This window comes from Harmonia axyridis, chromosome 6 (genome assembly GCF_914767665.1).
Source record: "Harmonia axyridis chromosome 6, icHarAxyr1.1, whole genome shotgun sequence".
Classification (NCBI taxonomy): domain Eukaryota; kingdom Metazoa; phylum Arthropoda; class Insecta; order Coleoptera; family Coccinellidae; genus Harmonia; species Harmonia axyridis.
In genome coordinates, this window is record NC_059506.1 from 2,720,764 (window position 1) to 2,742,524 (window position 21,761).

Below are 21,761 nucleotides of genomic sequence, written 5' to 3' on the forward strand. Positions count from 1 at the left end.
TTTCTATTACTTGGATATGATATAAAATAGGAGGAAATAATAAATCGATATGTGAAATTAATAATTAGTAGCTAAGACGCCTCAGTTCTCAAAGAAACCACACATTCTCTATAGAACACAATGATATTTCAAATATGCTTTAATTAAAGGGTCGTTTCAAATCCAAACTCTATTATACTGATACATGTTTGGGATGTGGAAATTAAGGATTCGCTTCATTACATATCTGTCTGTGATACATAATAGTTCCATCAGTGATGTGACGGAACAACATCAATTCAGCGGAAGTATATGATATCAGTATTATAGTTTATGAAATTCTTCAACGGATTGAAGTTATGGATCTGTGTCGACAGCATGGAATACTAAATTTGATTTCGATTTTGTGACATTCTGAATGAATCATGACACATGAATTATCAACAGACAGATCTGAAATCGATAAAAGCACTTTGACCTACAGAAATACTGGAGTTAAAATTAAAACAAAAATGGAATAGTTTTTCACTTTCGTTTCGTTACAGTAAAACAGAATTTAGCAAAAATTGCTGTAATTTTCAAATTTAGACCAAAAATGGCGCCGAACGATTGCATTCGAGTCAATGATTAAGAATTCAAGGTCAAATCCAATTCTGTCCGGCCATATGCCTGCTGTGTGATAATTGTCGAACGGAATGTACTAGAGACTTGAAATTTCCAGGATTGGTTCAGAGTCGAAGTATTTCAATTTAGTGCCATTTAGGGTTATCCATTTTATGGTTACGAAAGTAAACATGAATAAAAGAAATATTTATTTAGAATATTGATCAAATTTTTATTTCAATACAATTGTTTGACCTTGCCATTATGTGTGGCAGACAACATCATTCGAATGTCCTTCACATGATCTCTTACAGTATTTGATCCTTGTGAGGTGGTTTTCGATGTCGGCGTTTTCGGAATTTCAGATCATCAATAGTCTGAGGATTATCGGCATGAACACAATTTTTTGCAATCTTCACATAACCCATCAAAAAAATCCAAAGGCGATAAATCACAAGATCTTGGCGGCCAATTCCGAAACGAGAAATTTGGCGTCCTAGGAATTTTTCTTTCAATTAAGTCAAAACAAGTACTGTTGTGTGGATTGGTGCACCATCTTGCAAATTTCATAAGTAAGCGAACAAGAAGTATGTTTCGTTTATTTTATTGAATATTCTCTCAGGTTTCCGAAAAATTGAATTAAATGGGTGATGGCAATGAGGAGTGAAGACTACAAAACTTCTGCCACAGCCGTAATATGTATTTATCACTTCAAAACACGGCTATTATATCAATCCCTATGGAACGAAAGTTTTGAAGAAAAAACTATACAATTCTGATATGATATTGAGAACATGTATGTTTTACTACAATAATAATGAATACTATACTACCTTTATAGATCCAGAGTTAATAAAGCCATATTCGAATCTCTCAATCAGATGTTCATCATAAATTTTTTATATTGATATTTATTATATGTTTTTCCATATGTGTTTTTTTATTTGATGATGAAAGTTAATATAATAAACCCTTGTATAAAATTTGCAGTACTTTTTTACACCAAGGAAGATGTATACTGGAAGGTAAGGCTGAAATGTCCTCCTTTGATAAGAAAAATATAGTATTTTCATCTCCAATAACGATCACTATTATCAAAAATACTTTTGCAATTTTTTCTGAAGATAACAGATCTAAAATTTTTGAAATTTCATAAATGTCCATTTGTAAGTGTTTCTTTTTACCACAAATTTTGAATTCCCTGAAAATCAGTTACACTTGTAGCTTCATTATATCGAATATAAATTTAATTATCTATAATCTTATTTATATGATGAACTGTCTGAACTCTGTAACAGAAAATTAAAAATATTTTCCTTCAGATAGGACTCGATGAAAAAAATTGAGATATCATGAAAATCTGTCCCAGGCAGTTCCTAAATGTGATTCATTCAGGAATCTAAATAATATTATCATCAGAATTCAATATTTTTCTTTAAAAAAAAAAAAATAACAACGAGTTATTCCCATATATAGCCATTTTTGGGTTTCAATGCTATTCTCATCCGAATAACTCAATAATATTTCTCTTATAAAAAATTAAAAACGCCTTATTCTCATAGCCATTTACTTATTTCAATACGATTTTAATCCGAATAACTATATATAAATAATATATTTCTCTTAAAGAAAAATAAAAAGAGCGTTATTCCCATAGCCAATTCGTATATTTTGCCATTAATTATTCCATCCTTCACAACACCTCTTTCTCTTCGATAGTCCGCAAAGCGTAGCGAGTAGAAGCCACGTGAGGGACAGTCATGTTATTATAAGTCTATGGTGTTCACATACTATTTGTACCAAGAAGCAAAGAGTCCCATCTACTCAAATTACTGTCAATGATACAATTTGAACTACCATTAACGGTACCTATCCGAGATCAAAGTTTCTGAATTTCGGTCTAGGTGCCATGTTCAATTAAAGTTTCCCCATTTTCTATCTTGCTATCGAAAGTTCAGCCTTCTTACAGCCGCACTTCCAAGATTTCCTCGGAAAACACGAGTTCGATATTTATTAGAACGGGTATTGATGTCCTCGGATATCCCTTCTCGCATATACCAATTCTCACGTACCTCCCGGTCCCGGTAATGTCTCAAACTAATAAATCACGGACTTTCTCGTTTGAATTCTCGAGGAATATCAGGGTAAATTATAGGAAAAATCGAACATAAAAAGTTGTACTGAATAAATAGTTGTATATTTGATTTATTCAAGGAACAAACGGTGTTGTACCTAACTGAAAACTCGATTTGAACAGTTCTTGAGATAACGACAAAACTGTAAAGTCGGCTTACCAATGGAATACCAATCCCTGGTGGTGTAAGAGCACTGGAACTAATGTGTTCGGGACTACAATATTCGGTCAATGAAAGGTTCAAAATATATCCAAACAATATCAGACATTAAATTTAAAATTTTTTTTAATGATTTCAGAGATATAATGTTTCCAAATTTACTTTTTGTTCGGTCAAAAAAAGTAGAGGGTAATATGGAATGGTTAATATGGAATAAAGCAACAGGTACAATCAAAGTGTTTCACTATAATGCAATTACCTTTAAATGATGAATAATATTAAAACAATTGTATTAGTCTAAGAGCCAGTGGACGGAAGATCACACATAATTTAGGAAAGCCTAAAATTTTCTCGGTGAGTCTGTTGTACCTTTCGACCATGATCCCACATCATGGTCAAAACCGCGCTTAGGTAGCCCACACAACATGGTTGGTAGGTTCAACAGACTCTCTGAGGAATTTTTTTTTTTTACTAGTGCATGCTTCGTGAGCCTATCCATTGCAGATTATGCACAACGTCCATCTTTTTATGTTTTAACTCATGAAAAAATGTTCTTTTCAAAAACCATGAGCTCATACTTGTTAGGTGTCGGCATTATATTATTTTAGTCTCAGATTTTCTTTCCATATGGGAAATTCCATATTATCGGCTTCTTGATTTTTGAATAAACTTAACACTATGTTTGTCATTGTTTTTACGGACAATATCGATTAAATTAGTCAAGATTTTTACTACCTTATAACTACAAAACTAACCGTGTTCTCAAACAGATTCGTTCCGAGAATTCCAAATGATTTTAAACTCGCACCATGCGCAAACTTTCAATTCATAAAAAAACATAACTTCACATTTTTCAGCTTTGTTCTGGTTTAGCGCTACTTTTTGTTTACAGCAGGACTCTACTGCTGTAAGGACTTCTCTGATAGCACAACTATTCAAGTGAAAGTCACCTGATTAAAAATTATTCGAAGTTCCATATCACGTGACTATTCCATATATTGATTTTACTCCATTATTTAAGTGAAGAGTAGACCTTAGAACATGCCATATAGTTAATAATAGGAGTAGATCGAAAATTTAAAATAACAGTACAAAAGATGTTTCGAAGAATTGTTTTCATAGGAGGTAGGTGAGATTCAGTTAACTATAAGGTGGAATTACAGTTCTCGATTCATTATAGTTTGTTCACTTTAAGGAACTGATAATTTATAGAATTATGGAGTAGTACAAAACCGTTTCTAACCTTAAGGGACACATGGTCACATGCGAATAAATAAATAAATAAAAATAAATTTATTCATTCGCGTGTGAACAAACCGGCCCTAAGAGGGATTACCAGGATGTGGCTTTCCGCGTGTCGGTCAAAGATTAGATACCCATTCATTTCCCCTCTGGCGCTCTCGTGATGACCAAACTTTGCACGGTGTACGAAGTTGTAAGTATACTTTATCTTTTTCCTCTTTATGAAGCATAAAAGTAGAGGGCATCACTGTACAACGGTCGAATATTTTTATCACGAAATTATAGTTTTTACTCATCTAGTACTCACTTAGTTCCTGATGACAGCGTTATTCGTACTTTTAACGATTATTAATTTGCCGGAACGGCTATAAACACCAGATAGATATTCTGTAGATCAAAGTGTAGAGTGTAGTTGATTATGATTGAAGACCTTAGTAGAATACGGAATTAACTTTGAACTCGAACTATTTAATATTAGTCAACATCTTATATCGAACATTTAAATTTCCTGATGTTATATTATTTCCATTTTTACATAGCTTCAGCTGGGCAAACGTTTGGACATGAATTTAAATGTTTATATTGATAAGTAAGCCATCTCCAGAATAATCAAAGATTCACTCGATATATATAAGATTTATTATTTAACATATACCACTTCACAGTGTATTGTTTTCTCAACCGATTTGAGAAAAGCTATAGAGACATCCTTTCCATGAATATTTTCTTGAAGAGAAGTTAAGTGGAGAAGTTAAGGTTCTTCATCTTCAACAACTGACCGAACATCATTTGACTTTTTCAGGCTGTGAAGGTTTTATTTTCATCCTCTGTAATGAATTCAAAGTATATTAGATAGAATTTATTATGTACTCATTAGGATATCTCTCAACGCTAAGTTTCACTGGATAGTTCCTAATTCATAAAATTTCAAGAATTTTACCGATATTTCTTCTGTTTATGAAACAACTCAAAGTCAAAAATACAGGGTGTCCCAAATTCGAGGCTCACTAAAAGCTACTCAAAAAAAAAATATCCTTCAAGGAAGACTTCTGACGTTCGAATTTTGATACTTTATGTCACAAAGGATTTTGATTTTGATGGAGAATTTCGTGTAACTTGAGAGATATTTTTATAGAATAGTTTTAATAGCGATCTGTTGATTGGAATCGGTTAATGTCAGATATTACATCGTGAACATTATCACTCGCATGAGTCCACATTCACAGAATCGTATTGAATTGAGGTATATTTGTGATTAAGAAGATGACTATTTTATTACATTACCAAATTTAATGTTTTTTAGTCATGATTAAGAACAACTCCATTGGTTTAAATGTTAATTCAAGATGATAAATGTCGGAAACGTCGACAAGGTTCAACTGGGCTTGATTCACCTCTCCCATAATAGTCCAATATAGCCATTATCTCACTAACATTAATAGAAATGGACAAAAAGAATCATCCCATTCTTCGAGGACACTCTATATCTTTTTTGGAAATATCTAATTGTTGCTAAAAAACTGCACTAAAAAATATAGGGTATTCCATTTGAAAATATCAACACTCCTCGCTATCCCTAAAACGGTAATTTATTTCCCACGGTCTATAATGACTATCATAAAGGGTGTTTTTTTTTAGAGCTATAGAAATTTAAATTGCAATAAAACAACGATGGATTATTCGATTCACATGAATTTTATTTATCCGCAAGATAATCTTGTGGCATTACATTTTAGATATGATTTCTGGCATATGACCGCCACGGCTGGCTCAGATGTAGTCCAATCTGGACGTCCAATTTTCGATGACTTTTTCCAACATTTGTGGCCGTATATCGGCAATAACACGGCGAATGTTGTCTTCCAAAAGGTCAAGGGTTTCTGGCTTATCCGCATAGACCAATGACTTTACATAGCCCCACAGAAAGTAATCTAGCGGTGTTAAATCACAAGATCTTGGAGGCCAATTCACAAGTCCAAAACGTGAAATTAGGCGGTCACCAAACGTGTCTTTCAATAAATCGATTGTGGCACGAGCTGTGTGACATGTTGCGCCGTCTTGTGGGAACCACAGCTCCTGGACATCATGGTTGTTCAATTCAGGAATGAAAAAGTTAGTAATCATGGCTCTATACCGATCACAATTGACTGTAACATTCTGGCCATCATCGTTTTTCGAAAAAGTACGGACCAATGATTCCACCAGCCCATAAAGCGCACCAAACAGTCAGTTTTTCTGAATGTAACGGTGTTTCGACATACACTTGAGGATTAGCTTCACTCCAAATGCGGCAGTTTTGTTTGTTGGCGTAGCCATTCAACCAGAAGTGCGCTTCATCGCTAAACAAAATAAAATGGACATAGTTTATGAAAATCGCGATACGTATTCCGCACAGAATCATTATTTTCGAAATGAAATTGCACTATTTGCAAGCGTTGTTCAGGCGTGAGTCTATTCATAATGAATTGGCAAATCAAACTGAGAGTAAATCACTTGACAGCAATTAAATCGGTCGTCATCTTGAACAGTAATGCCAACTTAAAGTTATATACCTCGAAAAAAAACACCCTTTATAAACCATGAATTTTTGAATACTTCGAAGAGAAACCAAGATATGATGAATTATCTGCTTTCTGATATCTTATTATTTCGAAAAAGAGATCGGGAAATCTTGAAGTCTTGTAGTTCTCGAGATGCTCTAAGTCAGCATCGAATTGGGAACAACCTGTACAATATTTAAATCCGGAAATATCTCCACGAGAAAGTTACCCACCCAATAAGCATTGCCGTAAAAATTTACCAGCCGTTAATAATGAAACAATCATATCGCCCTGTTGAAATAAAGCTCATTTCAGATCTCCCCCTGCGATAACTCACGTTTGAAACATTTCCAGAGTCCGTATCTAGCCTCCCAGTCTTCGAAAAACAGCTCCGGTTTGTCCCAGTGGACGTGGTGCTGATTGTATTCGTAGATTCTCTTCAGCGGAGGATTCAAGTGGGGTGCAAACTCTGCCCTGCGGTCGATGATTGTGTTTATATACTCGTAGAATACCTGAGAAAAGAATTCAATTTCAGGAAAATGTTCCAGAAGATTGATCTCGAGCGTATACATCGATTATTTTTCAGCTGCGAACAGTGGGATTTAGCTTAGTCTGTTTCCTTAGAAGTTTCAGATCGATTGTGAATTGGAGATGGATCTCCTTGGAGGGGGAAGGGAGATTCAGTTATTCCCCGATGGCAACATACTATACTCCACTTATATCCACTTACTGAATTTTATTGTTTTGCTACTCAAGCCAATACATGCGGTGAATGTAACACATGCAAAGAGAATTTTTTACAAGAGCTTGAGAACATTAATAGTAGGGAAAATGCAGACAAAATGACATACTGTTTTGTTTGTCAATCATATATTTTTAGGTATTGCAATAATACTCCCATTTTGGTGCTAAATACTAACTTTGGTTAATTGTTTTTGAGTGTTATAAGCTGAAAATTGAATTGAACTACAAAAATAAAAGAAATAAGAAATTATTTTGACTTCTAACAAAATCCATTTTGTCCGTATACTTAGGACGAAATGACATACTAGTGATAGACATAATGACAAACATAATCTTTGAATGCAAAATGAAGGTTTTGATTCATGAGACAGTAGCATACGATGTAAAGGGTATTTTTTTTAGAGCTATAAAACTTTAAATTGCAATAAAAAAACGATGGATCATTCGATTGACATGAATTTTATTTATCCGCAAGATAATCTTGTGGCATTACATTTTTAATATGATTTCTGGCATATGAACGCCACAGCTGGCTCGGATGTAGTCCAATCTGGACGTCCAATTTTCGATTACTTTTTCCAACATTTGTGACCGTATATCGGCAATAACACGGCGATTGTTGTCTTCCAAATGGTCAAGGGTTTGTGGCTTATCCGCATAGACCAATGACTTTACATAGCCCCACAGAAAGTAGTCTAGCGGTGTTAAATCACAAGATCTTGAAGGCCAATTCACAGGTCCAAAACGTGAAATTAGGCGGTCACCAAACGTGTCTTTCAATAAATCGATTGTGGCACGAGCTGTGTGACATGTTGCGCCGTCTTGTTGGAACCACTGCTCCTGGACATCATGGTTGTTCAATTCAGGAATGAAAAAGTTAGTAATCATGGCTCTATACCGATCACCATTGACTGTAACGTTCTGGTCATCATCGTTTTTGAAGAAGTACGGACCAATGATTCCACCAGCCCATAAAGCGCACCAAACAGTCAGTTTTTCTGGGTGTAACGGTGTTTCGACATACACTTGAGGATTAGCTTCACTTCAAATGCGGCAGTTTTGTCTGTTGACGTAGCCATTCAACCAGAAGTGCGCTTTATCGCTAAACAAAATAAAATGGACGTAGTGCGCGATACGTATTCCGCACAGAACCATTATTTTCGAACTGAAATTGCACTATTTGCAAGCGTTGTTCAAGCGTGAGTCTATTCATGATGAATTGCCAAACCAAACTGAGAGTAAATCATTTGACAGCTGTTAAATCGGTCGCGATCATGAGCAGTAATGCTAACTTAAAGTTATATACACTTCATGCAACGTAGCCACTGCTCACCTGGTATGAAACGAAAAAAAATGTCATTGCAATAAATGCAGGGACAGTCATCGACATCTTCATTTTGATTGTTAATTTGAAACGGTTCAGTGTCGAATTCTTCATTGTCAACGACAATTGCCCCCAGTACCCCCATTTCGACGCTCTTGTCTGAAGACTAAGTTGGAAAGTGCTCGACAAGTCATATTCTCCAGAAGCAACCACTTTTAGCTCCACATGATTTTCGAATATGTCGATATTCTGAGTAAACATGCTCGCCAACCGCAACAACAAAAATCGAATACATCATCAATAAAAGAGGTATTGTATCAAAAACGTCTTGTTTATTCAGATTCTCATCCGCCGCAGGTACCCTCGTAGTCGTCAGCTGCTGGAATACAAGCGTGGGCCACACAAGAGGAAAATTCAAATATTCAATAGCCAATAGCGGGTTCATCATCCATCATATTTTGTGGAGAGGGTTTTCACTCCCGACCAGATATCGGAGAAATGGTCGATAAACACAGGACTTCGAGAGGATACGCTCACAGGCGGATCTAGGAAGTTTTTCAGAAGGGAAGGGGGTCACCACTGCGGATCCGAGAGGACGGGGTCAAGCAAAAATCACAACTGAAGATTCGGTGACATTCATCCATAGTGTAATAAACATAGATAGATGGAGTATTCTCAATTTTTACGTGCCCCTCAAAGTAATAAACAATTTGTCCCCAACATGAACTATCAAATTTGACATGAAGCGCGCGGAAATAAAAACATATCAGTGATACGATATTTCACTCAATTCGCGAGTTTCTTCGCAAAGAACGCACTTCTTATGTCATAGTCAATGTACGTTTCATATTAACTCAAACTACATTGAAATAAATACCAAAATATATCAGAAATTCAGAAAACAAACTTCAGAAGCGCCAAACGACGTGAAACAACCGATGACAATAGGAGAGCAAAAGTTGCCAAACCTTGGATTTCAGCAGACAGATACAGAAAAAAATAAATATTCTGCTTACTATAAATTCGACAATTAGGAAAAATATTGGATTCCAAATATTCAAATTTGCATATTTAATCGGGAATCACTCAAATGAATTTATTTCATTCACTATAATATTGGAATAAGCATATAGAGAGAATGTCGGACAACAGACTGGTGAAAGGAGCAAAGCAGAACAAACCCACGGGGAAGAGAACCCAGGTAAGACCACCGAAACGTTGGAAAGAATGCTGGACGTCTACGTCGGAAGGGGCTGATTAGTTATTAACAGGCAGACGCCTACCTATATGAACTACCAGCTCATATAAGCAAGAAGAAGAAGAAGAAGAATATAATACACATTTATAATGATATATAGTAAAATTGAATATCGAAAGAGATAATATGAACCTTCAATAGTTTACTTCATGAAATAACTTTTTCAGACTATATTGAGAGTATACTATTCTATAAAATACATTTTGGAATATCTGTAGAAAATCCTTCAAGATGCAAAGGAACAGGAGTCGTAGTCTTCAAACGAAGAATATGAGGATCCTTTAAAATTCACTCGTTAGAAAACCTATGGATATTCTGAAACCGTTGTATGATCTTTTCATTGAATTTCCTAAAAGTTTTCAAGTATTCTGCAAATAACTGAATCACTGTTAAGGTGGTCTGAAAAACACTGCAAAGTTTGAAAAATGACCATTAAAAATTTTGAAATTTTTCAAAATTTGCAGTCTTCCGGACCACCTGCAGACTAACTTGTAAATTTACAGAAGATTTGAAAATCTTTTCGTGAATTCAGTATAAAATAAATCGTACAATTATATCGAATGGTTTTCAAGATATGATCTCTAGTTTATACCATTATATCGATGAAATTTGTCAAAAAAGGTACCATAGATCAATGATGACAAGTGGGGTATTTCGAAATCAGAACTTCATGGAGATAATGAATATGATCTAAAAATTAGGCATTCAATTTTGAAAAACAGGTTGTATCATGTTTCTTCAATTTCGGACCAGCCTGTAGTGTCAAAAATAATTCAAGCTTATGCGCTGAGTACCAGTGGCGTACCCAGACATATAAGCCTTGAGGAGGGATAAAGAAAAATAATTGTTCATTCGTTTCAGAACTCAGAATTTTCAGACACTTCTTGAGATTGATTTTCACCTGTCAGCTGTTGTATTCAAACGCAGAAAACTGGAAGAAAAATTGATTTATTTTATTATTATTATTTTAAGAAGCTTTCCATGATAGTTTGCTTACTTATAATAAGATGGTGATGTATAAGGTTGTGATTTATAATGGATATTCCTCCTGGGATATATCCCCCTCACCCCCCCTTGGGTACGCCACTGCTGAGTACTGTCGATACCGTCAAAATATGAACCATTCTAGCCTAAAATTTACAAGAGTAATCTACAGATCGAACACCATCAACCTGTTGTATGTTTGTCCAGTTGTGAGTTGATGATGAAACACCCTGTATGTACGACAGTTAGTGAACATTTCTGGCTGCGATGCACTTCCAAAGTATTCTATGAAATATCCCCCACTACCGTTGACAGCTAAAAGCCGATCCTGGGGAAGCATTTCATACATGGGGATCAAACAAGTCAGCGCAAAAGTAAGCCGGCGAAATTGCGGATCGAAGAAGGCGATTAAAATTTCGCCGAAAAGATCGTTTATAGAACTCGAATGCAACCCTTCACTTCCTCTGATATCGAATGGAGTAAATGAATACCGAGAAAAATCATCCATGAAATATTTCTTTTTCAGGAGCTGGTTTCTACAGGGTGTTCTATTATAAATTGGATAAACATATTTATTCGTGTTGATTACACGATACGACGTTGTATAATCGTTTTGGTGTTTTGCCACCTGCAATACTGGGATCATTTCCATTGTAACATTTTTGGACGTTCGCCAAAAAAAAATTGAGTCAAGCTCAGTGAAATGTCATTGAATCATCGAAATGCAGTTGTTTGGTTATATTTACTGAAATTATTCGTAATACACTGCGCAAAAAAATTAACGCACATTCTGAAAATCTCAATTAAATCGAAGAAGAATTCAGGATTTCACCGAATCTTATGTGAAAGAAGAGGAATAAACAATTTTCAAAATACTGGAATGCTGATAAGTGATTTAATACTTGGTATTTTCACCCCTTGCGTTAATTACAGCTTGGCAACGACGGTTCATAATCAAAATGAGTGATCTTAAAATGTTCTGATCTAATCCTTCCCAGATTTCTCTGCGTTAGATTCCTAAGTCTTTAAGAGTAGCTGGATGATTTTCTGAACTTCTCAGCCTTCTATTGAGGTTATCCCAAACCTGCTCAATCGGATTGAGATCTGGACTTCTTGCTGGCCATTCCATTCGAGAGACTTCAACCTCTTCAAGGTACTCCTGAACGATGCGCGCACGATGAGGTCTGGCATTATCGTCCATAAAAATGAAATTTTCACCAATGTATGGGGCGAATGGCACTACATTTATCAACGACCACTAGTTCTGTGTGAGCAGTCAAAGATATTCCACCCCATACCATAATCGATCCTCCCCCGAAACCAGTAGTATTCAGGAAATTGCACTGAGCATATCTTTCATGTGGACGTCTGTATACCAAGGAACGTCGATCACAATGGTAGAGGCAGAATCTAGACTCATCTGTGAAGAGAACTCTTTCCCAATCAGCCTCTTCCCAATGGATATGCTCTCTCGCAAAATCCAAACGCGCCCTTCGATGGGCTGTGGTAAGAGCTGGGCCTCTTGCCGCGACACGAGGCCTTAAATCATATTCTCTGAGGCGATTTCTTATTGTCTGAGTGCTAATTTGTACCCCATGAGTTTGCTCAAGCTGATTTTGAAGGAGGCGAGCGGTTGCAAACCGTTGTCTCAACGAAGAAACTCTCAAGTAACGTTCTTGAATGGCAGTTGTTACCCGTGGTCTACCCTGTCCTGGTCTTCGGACATTCATACCTGTCTCCCTGAATCGCTGCAACATTCTGGACACACTTGTATGGGAAACTCCAAACCTTTCTGCAATTCTTGTGTATGTCCACCCTTCTTCTCGCAAAACTACCGCTTGGGCACATTCCTCTTGGGTCAAATTGCGTGTTTCGCGTTGCATAGCGATCGAGTGTAGGAAATCAAACGAAAGAAAAACTATTGATCACTAGAATTGATCGAGAACAGCTGATTTCAGAGTGGAGTCAATACATTCAAAATCTGATAATCTCTTCTTTTTTTATTCCTGCTGGGAAAAAAACATCTGTATTCAAGAAAAACTTTGAAAGTTGATGACATATGCATGCATAATTCAGATAAAAATAATTATCCTTGAGAACACCTTCAGTTGTAGAATAAATTTGAGATTACCATAATGTGCGTTAATTTTTTTGCGCAGGGTATAATCGTAACGAACACCAACTTGAGCATAGACAATATATTTCGATTATACGACTCTCTTCACTCGACGTAGTTCGCGAAATACCACTCGAGTCTCGTGAAGTTTCGCGAGCTGCGTCTCGTGAATCGGTGTATAATCGAATATTGTCCATGCTCTTTTGATATTATAACTGATAATTTATCCAGGACTTCAATAGAAGGTGGTGAAGCAGGCCTTCAAACTACTTCACATTTTATTCAATTCAGAATATAAGAGTTAAGTTTGACTGTCCTGGGACCTCGCTCTATTGGAAATATCAAACAAAAATTCATCGATACCGACGGTTACCCATCCCTGACCTTTAAAATTGACATTTGGCCCTTTTCCTCAATGTGCCAGACCAAATCGAGGTATTTAAAGTTTAACAAGCACCACTGTTTGATGAAAAATGCAAGTCGCAGAGGCCTCGACCCTGGACAGAACATATATATCGCGTGCAGCTGATCGAACAATATTTCAACTACCCAGTCTGACCTTGGGTCCCATTACAAATGAATAAACCATATGTGGGGGCTGAAAACAGTCGATATCTCATTCTAGGAGATTTCATGCCGATGAACAGTGAATGAAGTACCTGACTAATTGACCCACACCGCGAATTATACAGGGTGATTCACCACGATGGCCGTATAGGGGTTCATGGAAAAAAATTTCGTCCTGAAAATTTGCATGTTGTAATTTGAGACGATGATCTTTCCCTAAAAAATTTGATCTTGATTGGTTACGTAGCTATCTCCATCAGAGAACTATGCGTGTTAAGGTTGGTTCCACTTATTCGACTAAATTTAAAATCGATTGTGGGGTTCCTCAGGCCTCCGTGCTGGGGCCACTATTGTTCTTATTGGTCATAAACGACTTGCCCATTCACTTGGCTCTATTTTTGCTGGTTCTCTTTGCCGATGGCACCTCCGTTGTGGTCTTGGCAGAGACTGCCGAGGAGCTTCGTTAAGCGTGCGAGACGATTATACGCCAGTTCGTTACTTGGTGCAGTCGAATAGAGTGATAGTGAATGTTAATAAAACAGTTAGCATTTACTTCGGTTTCAAAAATAATCCTGTTAACACTTTGGAAATTTATCTTTCGAACTTCTTGAGGAAATCTGATGTGAGCAGTAAATTCTTGGGTATATATATATTGATAAGAACCTTATCTGGTCCACGCGTATTGATATGCTTTGTAAAAAACTCAATAGCTCTTTTTTTGCCATCAGTAGAGTAAGACATATACTACCAAATAGCTGATTGATTCAGATCTATTATAGCACTGTTTATAATTTACTTTCCTACAACATTTTACTCTGGGGTACCTGTGACGACATCCATAGAGCTTTCATCGCTCCGAAACGCATCATTCGTCGAATTTTCAACCTATGTTCTCGTACACCCTGTAGGCCAACTCTTATCGCAAATAATATTTTCTCTCTGCCATGTATCTACATATTTAAATGTTTGTTGTATGCCAAAGAAAATGAAAAAAGGTGGACCAGATTGTCTCATATCCATGAATATGAAACTAGGAACCAAGATTATATACTTGTGCCTAAACACATAACTCAAAAGTTTGAGAAATCCCCAATGTACCACTGCATAAAAATGAATAATTCTCATATTACTTCTGCTTTCATACATACATACCACATCTTGTTATGGGGAGCTTCGATCGATGTGAACAGAATTTTTATAGGTAAAAAAAAATAATGCCTATGATTTTCAATGCCCACTTTCCTCCTGCAGACTGCTCTATTGAACATATCGCATCCTGACGGTTCCTTGTATTTATATACAGGGTGATTTACGAATGATTATACAGGCTTTCAGGGCAGATGCAGGACATTTTGGTGAGTCTGAATCAGTGCTCGAAACATGTCCTAACTATAGATATTATTTCAAGAGATACAGACTGTTTTATGTATTTCATCAAAAACTGTTTTATGTATTTCATCAGAAACTTTCAATCGGCATAACTTTTGAACGCCTGCATGAATCTTCATGAAAATTTGAGGGAATGAGTATAGGCCTATGCCTAATATTTGCACCTGATGACTTGTCGATATCGCAGGTCTGGACTGAGAAAATTATATTCTTTATTCTACATCCAGTTAAACACCTTGTACATCGAATTTTCGAAAAGTGAAATTTTCCGCAGAATCCAAAATGGATACTCCTTCAAACAAACTCATTTGAAATAATGGCACACTTCACATCGATATTTTATGAGCTATTGAATATCTGGAATTTTTGATTCATAGTAAACGCGAACCTGTGTTTTTCTGAATAATGCGTTAATTCATATTGAATGGACTTAATTTCTCAGTATCATGACTTGAGGTAGCATTTCTAATCTGTGGGGGCGCCACCTGAGGGGACGCGAGCATACTGAAGGAAAAAATTTTAGATATTAAAAAAATTAAAAACTAGCTGAAATCAGACAAACGCATACAAAAAGAAATACTTCTCGACATGTTATTTACATTTTCGTAAATGAATTATTTTATACCCCTTTCCCCATCCCATTTCGTATGTGTTTTGTTCTCGAAAATTTCCTCTTGGAATATTGCTTCCATCATTCAAGAGTCCTAGCAAATGCTCGATTGAAAATGTTAGATATGTCACTTCATTCAGCCTGTGTGGAAGAATAAATGGTCCAATAAGGCGATAATTGTAAATTCCACAACAAATATTTAGGAAAACGATGTTGTAAATTTTCACGAAGAAATATGAATAACAAAAAACCCAGCTCATGTGTTACCAATCATGATCTAACTGACGCTGAATATCTGAACTATAGGGATTATTATAATAATATATAAATTCTGACACCTATATTGGCAATATTTAATTATTTAATATTTCGCGGTTCCTCTTGAATGTCTGGAATAATACAAAATGGTGCAGGCGCCGGGAAAACTCCTACAACTATTTTTATTTTATTACGTTAAAAGTGAGATGCATAAAAAACCTGGTGTGTCTACTTATACCTGTAAAACTTTCAGACAAAACAGGAGATCTTTCAGATTTATACCTACTTGATTTCGAGAGATAGCGGTCTGTTTCAGATGGCACATACATCGTTTACATTTGACATTTCTCTCAATTCTCGACTCTCGTGAACCCAGGGCGTAGATCTCATTTTACTTGGAGGGGATAATCGAAAAAAAATTTTTTGACGACAACTTTCACTCATATCTATAATGTTAGAAAAAGAAGTTTGATAACGAAGTTTGAAACAAATTGCTCGAAATATTTTTTTTATTACTAATTTGGTTGTTCTTACCTCATACTGGGTGTTCTCAATTAGAGTTACGAAGGAAAATGAGAAATTACTTGAATAATTTTGAGAAAAAAAGTTTCATGAATATGAGCCCACAAACGCTATGCTTTCAATATACAGGTTGTTTCTAGTGTGTCGTACTTTTTGTGATGCTTACATCAGTTCATCAAATATTTATTGATCTTCGCTACAGATTGGGTAATTAAATACCAAAACTTATAATTAATTCATTCATTAGAATGGATCTTTATAATAATTTGGATTTTGCTGAGGATTACTAGAGATTTTTCTAGAAATCGATAGCAGATACGACAAAACTATAACAAACCAAAAAGTGTAGTACTGGACCAGAGTTTTTTTTCAAAATTTTTCTTAACTAACAGCTATTCACCAAAATATAGTTTTGGAGGAATGAAGCAGGCATCCTTCCAGAAAAAATATCACCATGTAGATTTGCATTCAATATTAGCATATCACATGGTGAAAACTTTAAACTGGAATATCTATGGCCAATTCAAATTAAATCTCTTGTGAAGGGAAGATTATACGAGAAAAAAACTTAAACTCACATGTATCTCAAAACAAAATGTTTGGGGACTCATGTTATAGGACTTTTTTTCTTAAAATAATCCGGAAATCTGTCGTTTTCTTTTGTATCTCCAATTTAGGAACACCGTGTAATTACCCCCAGTATCCCCCCAATTCTACGCTCTTGTCTTGAACTTTGCGTATAGAACAATAATATTTTATATTCCTTGGACTGTCATTATATTCCATTCATTTGACCAAAAATTCGATATGAACTGAATTGTAATTTATTGTGAATGTTTGCAGTGTCTAAAATCAGTATTTCCTTTTTAAACGGCACCAGGCAGATAGCGGGAATTCTAAAAATTTTGAATAGCGAAACCTTACAGAACTTTGGTTAAGCTGAACACCAAAGCAATAGGTGGATCTCTCAAAAAGTCTGAAATAAAAAGGAATCATTGCACACACCAGGTTTTCTATGCATCTTAGTTAAAAGCACATGTCTTCCAAATTGCCAACAAATGGCCGATAAGTTATGTGGTTATATAAAGAAGCGAAACCATGTGCTTCGCTCGAGAAAAACAGAGAATATTTCGGCTGTAACCCGTATTGTTGACGATAAAATAGGTTCGTTGATTCCTTCTCGATCTGGGGAATTAGCCATTCCACAAACGGCATTACATAATATTTTACATAAAGACTTAGCTTTTAAGGCTTTTAAACTTCAGTTCACATAAGATATTATGCCGGTTGATCACCAGCAACATCGTATTTTTGCCGATGGAGTCTTGAGAACAAATTCAATTGATGAGGCTCATCTACACCTCGGATGCTAACAGGCCAATTGAAAGTCCCCGGTCTACCATAGTAAAACACATTTTTTTAGCAAAATCCGATTTTATTATTCAACATAGTTGCCTTCGAGGGCGATACAGCGATTATAGCGATCTTTCAACTTTTCGATACCATTTTTATAGTACGATTTGTCTTTCACTTCAGAATAGGTCTCAGTTTCGGCCATTATTTCTTCATTGGCGCTAAATTTCTTTCCAGGGAGCATTCTTTTGAGGTCTGAGAACAGGAAAAACTCGCTTGGCGCCAGAACTGGAGAATACGTTGGATGCAGAAGCAATTCGCAGCCTAATTCATGCAATTTTGCCATTGTTCTCATTGATTTGTGACACGGAGCATTGTCTTGATGAAACAGCCCTTTTTTTCTTCAAATGGGGCCGTTTTTCAACGATTTCATCCTTCAAACGATCCAATAAGGCTATATAATAACCGCTGTTGATGATCTGGCCCTTTTGGAGGTAATATTATACCCTTTTGGAGGTAATATTATACCTAGCGTATCCCACAATACTGATGCCATAACCTTCCCAGCTGACTGTTGTGCTTTTCCTCGCTAGGGATTCGGTTCATCGTGTACAGTCCACTCAGCTGAATGTCGATTGGACTTTGGAGTGAAATTATGGAGCTATGTTTCATCCATTGTCACTTATCAACGCAAATATTCAGGTTTATTGCACTTAAACAGCTTCAAACACTGCTCAGAATCATTAACACGTTGTTGCTTTTGATCGATTGTGAGCTCGCGCGGCACGCTTTTTGCACACAGCTTTCTCATGTACAAATATGCGTGAATGATATGATGTACACGTTCAGATGATATCCTCACAATATCTGCAATCTCGGTCAACTTCACTTTACAGTCATGCAAAATTATTTTGTGACTTTTTTAGTTTTTTCGTCGGTGACAGCCTTTTTTGGGCGTCCACTGCGTTCGCCGTCTTCGGAGCTCATTTCACCTCGTTTGAACTTAGCATACCGATCAATGATGGTTAATTTTCCTGGTGCAGAACCTGGAAACTCTTCATCAAGCCACGATTTTGCTTCAACTGTATTTGTTCCCTTCTTAAAGCAATATTTTATCAACACGATCTTTTTTCAAATAACAAAAGTAGCTACACTCGCAACGCAATACCTCACAAACTAATGATCGGACTGCTGTCAAATTATGACACGTATCGTATGAAGGTTCGTACTAAGATGCATAAAAAACCTGGTGTGTCTACTTATACCTGTAAAACTTTCAGACAAAACGGAAGATTTTTCAGATTTATACCTACTTGATTTCGAGAGATCGCTGTCTGTTTCAGGTGGCGCATACATCATTTACATTTGACATTTCTCTCAATTCTCGACTCTTGTGAACCAAGGGCGTAGATCTATTTTCTCTTGGGGAGGGATAATCGAAAAAAAAATTTTTGACGACAACTTTTATCCATATCAGTAATGTTAGAAAAACAAGTTTGATAATGCAGTTTGAACCAAAGCACTCGAAATAATTTTTGTTGTTACTAATTCGGTTGTTCTTACCTCATACTGGGTGTTCTCAAATAAGAGTTACGAAGAAAAATGAGAAATTACTTGGATAATACTGGTTGTTTCTGGAGTGTCGTACAGTTTATCAAATATTTATTAATCTTCGCTACAGATTGGGTAAATAAATACCAAAACTTATAATTAATGCATTCATTAGAGCTTGCTATCTGGATCTTTATAATAATTTGGATTGTCCTGAGGATTACTAGAGATTTTTTCTCGAAATCGATAGCAAATACAACAAACTATAACAAACCAAAAAATGTAGTAGTGGACCAGAGTTTTTTTCTACATTTTCCTAAACTAACAGCCATTAACCAAAATATAGTTTTGGAGGAAGGAAGAAGGCACCCTTCCAGAAAAAAATTTCACTCTGTGGATTTGCATTCAAAATTAGCATATCAAATGGTGAAAACTGAAATATCTATGGCCAATTCAAATTGAATATTTTGTGAAGGGAAGATTATACGAGAAAAAAACTTAAACTTTAACACATGTATCTCAAAACAAAATGTTTGGGGACTCATGTTATAGGACTTTTTTTCTTAGAATAATCCGGAAATCTGTCATTTTCATTTGTATCTCCAATTTAGGAACACCGTGTAATTACCCCCAGTATCCCCCTATTTCTACACTCTTCTCGTGAACTTTGAGTATAGAACAATAATATTATATATTCTATGGTCTGTCATTATATTCCATTCATTTGATTGAAGATTTGAAATGAACTGAATTGTTATTTATTGTGAATGTTTGCAGTGTCTAAAATCAGTATTTCCTTTTCAAACGGCACCAGGCAGATGCGGGAATTCGAAAAATTTTAAAGAGCGCCACCTTACAGAACTCTGGTTAAGCTGAACACCAAAGCAACAGGTGGGTCTCTCAAAAAGTCTGAAACAAAATCGAATCAGTAAACACACCAGGTATTCTATGCATCTTAGTTGATACTAACTAAAAATCATCATATGGATTCAATACTAGCACCGCCATCTGTGCATCCGACCGGGGACTCTTCAATTTGCCTAATACGTTAATGAGCAGAATGGACGCACTTGGAGAAAATTGATTGTTGAAAAGCCTATCCATCCTCAACCCGTCCACGAAAATGATGCTTTTTCGGTAAATGTATTGCGCTACCAATGAATGGTTAATGATTTTTGTGGCTGGAATGAGAACATATTCTTGTTGACAACGGTTATTTTCAATAAGATGGCGCCACGTGCCACTCCAGCAGCAAAACAATCGCAATTCTGCAAGAAAAGTTATCTGACCACGTTCATTTTTTCTCTTTGAGCTCACGTGAAAGATAAGATCTATGCCAATGTTTCACAATCGATTCAAGACCGTAAAAATGCAATTTGAGAAGATATCGACGACAAAAAACCGCAAATGTGCAGAATGTGCTAATTGGTCATAGATAATTTCATATAAAGGATATGGTAGCTTTTTGGCTTATATCGTTTTCCATAAATGGCATACCTTCCTCTTAACAATGAATATATATTTTTAAATAGAAATTAACCTTCCTATTGAAATAGCCTTCATTATTTAGGGCAAAAGATCAATAGAAAGAAGAAACTCATGGTTAAAGAACTTGAGAGAATGGTACAATTGTAACAACTGCCAATTGTTTAGATCTGTAGTACGAGAATAGGCATAGCTTTGATGATAGCCAAACTTCGGAACGAAGACGGCACTTGAAGAAGAAGATATCTATGTAAGTATTTATCGCTCCGTAAAATGAAGAATCTTACCTTGGCATTGAATATATAGCAGACCAGGGACATTATAGCCATAACTGTAGCATGGAGGCGATGCGATTGGTTCATGTTGAAATTGTCATTATCGAATGTAGCCTCCTGAATAGCCATAGCCAGGCAAACACCAGCAGCTGCAGTGTATGCGCAGGGTATCTCTAGCATCAGTAAAGCAATCAAAGTGTAGGAACTCTCGAGGTTGATCCTAGAAAAAAAAATGTGAATACCTAGAACCTAGATCACCTTTAGGAGGTTTTTACATTGGAGGTGCAAACAATGATGGCAGATTCCTCGAATCATTTTGAGAAAATAAAATTTTATGAGCAGGGGCCGCAAACGCATCTTTCTAGATACAGGCTGTTCCATTTTTTTTTCAAGTCTTTTATCATAGCTACTTCCTTTCACAAGATATTCAACTTAAATTTGACACAGATATTCTAATTTGAAGTTTTCATGCAATATTCCCTTTTTTGTGGACCACTGGCAGTTTAGAAAGATGTTAAAAGAAACTTTGGTCCAATACTTGACTTTTTGGTTTCTTGTAGTTTTGTCATATCTGCTACCGATTTCGAGAAAAAAAATTCCAAACAATTCTCTAGGAATCCTCAGGGGAAATATTACAAAGATCCAGTTAGTAAGCTGTGATGAATAA

General features: G+C 36.0%; 1 protein-coding gene across 1 annotated transcript in view; it reads right to left on the reverse strand.

Annotated features, from left to right (window-relative positions):
- Positions 1-4,739: 4,739 nt before the first annotated feature.
- Positions 4,740-21,761, reverse strand: part of LOC123682584 — a 60,915-nt gene continuing 43,893 nt past the window's right edge. The window contains exons 8-10 of the mRNA XM_045621297.1: positions 21,107-21,314; positions 6,996-7,170; positions 4,740-4,945 (exon numbers count right to left, since the gene is read on the reverse strand). Coding sequence (XP_045477253.1) covers positions 4,917-4,945; positions 6,996-7,170; positions 21,107-21,314 — 412 coding nt within the window. The 3' untranslated portion in view covers positions 4,740-4,916. The remainder of the gene's footprint in view (positions 4,946-6,995; positions 7,171-21,106; positions 21,315-21,761) is intronic.